The sequence below is a fragment of the Clupea harengus genome, chromosome 7 (genome assembly GCF_900700415.2).
Source record: "Clupea harengus chromosome 7, Ch_v2.0.2, whole genome shotgun sequence".
Lineage (NCBI taxonomy): Eukaryota > Metazoa > Chordata > Actinopteri > Clupeiformes > Clupeidae > Clupea > Clupea harengus.
In genome coordinates, this window is record NC_045158.1 from 16,102,795 (window position 1) to 16,105,294 (window position 2,500).

The 2,500-nt window shown below is 39.7% G+C and overlaps 1 protein-coding gene across 1 annotated transcript in view; it reads right to left on the reverse strand.

Annotated features, from left to right (window-relative positions):
* The window catches only part of sv2ca (synaptic vesicle glycoprotein 2Ca), a 34,674-nt gene that overhangs the window by 12,925 nt on the left and 19,249 nt on the right, over positions 1–2,500 (reverse strand). The window contains exon 4 of the mRNA XM_012828564.3: positions 915–1,066. Coding sequence (XP_012684018.1) covers positions 915–1,066 — 152 coding nt within the window. The remainder of the gene's footprint in view (positions 1–914; positions 1,067–2,500) is intronic.

The window sequence follows — 2,500 nt, forward strand, 5'->3', positions numbered from 1 at the left end:
CACACATACACACACACACACACACACACGCGCACACACACATCTGACACAGCTGTACCCACAAACATGCACTCACACTCAAACAGACGAATCCACTGCACTACTGAGGGCAAATCCTGCTTGGCACAGAAAACTGGCACCTTGACCCAGACTCTCAAGGAAACCTTGACCCAGACTCTCAAGGAAACTTCGTTCTTCTTTTTACTAAAAGTCAATATTTTGTGCCACAACCTCAGTACTCGCTTCCTGTTACAATAAATGATGTACTCAGAGAACAGACATAACCTGTATATTGATTGATTGTTTAGCTACATTGTTTGTTTTACACATAAGTAGCATGCTTCTTTTGTGACCTAGTGTGAATTGATATTGATTGATATCAATATTGAAATTGAGAGCACCATGTTGTATACATGTTTTGTTTCTTGCTGTAGGGTACTTCCAAATCCACGTTATATGGCTCTCATATGATAACAGCTTTTCAAGAACTGAAATAAGTAAAAACAGAAGAGGCATTCTAACCCGTTCTCCTGTGGCAGGATGAAGGATGGCGGTGCCATATGCTTTTTTCAGATTTAATATAATATTTAATGAACAATTTTACAGAACATTAGTTTGCCAATTTGTGAATGTTCTGGTATAGTCATCCAAATCGGATATAGACACTTTCATTACACCATTGCCGTCGTATAAACGTATCTATCAATAGGACATCCAACTAGAACTTACATTCAAATAGTAAACAAACACCTCGTATTACATTATTATGTAAACAGCTTTGATTAGCACTGCATTGGCTGTGTCATATTAGAAAACATCATATCATTCTACAGAGTGGTGCCTCTCACCACCAGTGACAGCGTACGATTGGCTGTTAAGTGTGACAGGAAGTGATGCGCAAGGCTGTGACTGACCGTAGTGCGGGATGATGGCCCAGGCCATGGCCGAAGCGTAGATCTCGCCGATCATCCAGAACATGCAGAGCCAGCTGAGGTGCTCTCCCCGCTTCTCGCGTGCCAGAACCTCCGCAAAGTAGGCGAAGACGATGGGCACCGCACCTCCGATCCTGCAGAAGGAAGAGGAGCAGGAGGGGAAACCTTGACTGGGTTGGCTGGTGAATTGGTGATTTTGGTGGATGCCTTATTTCCACAGAGCATTATATGGAGACCAATGTGGTGTCATCACTGACACAAGCTGTTGAGTAGAGACCAGCCATTTCACTGGCAGAATGCAATCAGCGCTTAGATGCTGAATTCCCTTTTCTAATTTCCAATTTCTAAAAAAGATTTGCATGTCACATTTATTCAGTCTTCTACTTTATTGATTGTTGTTTGTTGAACAATCTAGATATGATTCCTTGTCCTTGGATATAATATTGATTCAAATTCAGTTTTAAGAAATGCCTGGCTTCAGTGCCATCCATTTGGATTACTGCCAATCCAAAAGATATTAAAATATCTCCCCATGTGCAGTTTGCCAAGTATCTTCCATGATTTGTTGTCTTTGGAAGGAAACATGGAGAAAGATCAATTACTTTATTGGATCTACAAGTACTCCAAAATATTAAAACCGTAAGTCGTAAGCAAAATTTGCAAACAGAACAGTTTTCCAGAATTTACTATAAAAAATTGGTAAGATGAATTGCCAAGGCTTTATATGTTTTATATATTAAAAAAAAACCTAAATAAATTAAAAGGTGGCATCCAGTACTTGGAACTACTTTTGCTCATATCAATACTCCCTATTGTAGAAAAAACTATTTAGTAAAGCTAACATGTTCCATATTATTTAGCCCAGTATTCACACATTGTACGCTCACACTCACCACAAAGAAGCCTCCTCAACACCCAACACAATACAGACACTTTAAATGACAAGTGTCCACCGACGCCATTGTGGCGATATCTTTATTGAAGCCACCAGTAGTTTAATTAGTGTCCCTGAGGCCCTGTCCGGGCCTGGCGTAGATAGTAGGAGTAAAGAAAATAAGCACCGCAGAGGCTATCGATCGCAGGCAGCTGTAATGCATTGTCTGGCCAGAAAAGTCTATTATCTAAGGTAAAAGCTGGGCATTTTCGTTTAGAGGAGACATGATAGGAGTGAGTTCCCACACCATTCATCACAATATCAGACCAAAAACCAGCAATGGCTTTAATTCAGTGCTCGTGGAGGAATTTAATTTGTTTTTGTTTGTTTGTTTTTTATTTGGGTCATTTTGTTTTTGCCTTACGTGAAGTATTAGTTAGTGGACATTTCTCATTTTCACATGGCATTAATAGATGACACATCAGCTACCTCACAGATTCATAATTTACTATTTATTCACAAAGAAAGGAAAAACAATCAGACGGGTAACATTGTTTTTTAATCTGACGTTTCCTACACAAAGCCAACTTTAGCTGACCACTGCGTAGGAGATAAATTCCCCTGACTCCTCATGTCTTGCGTTTAGCTGTGAGGCCTGAGATAAAAATCCACCATAATCATATTGTTCTTTGCA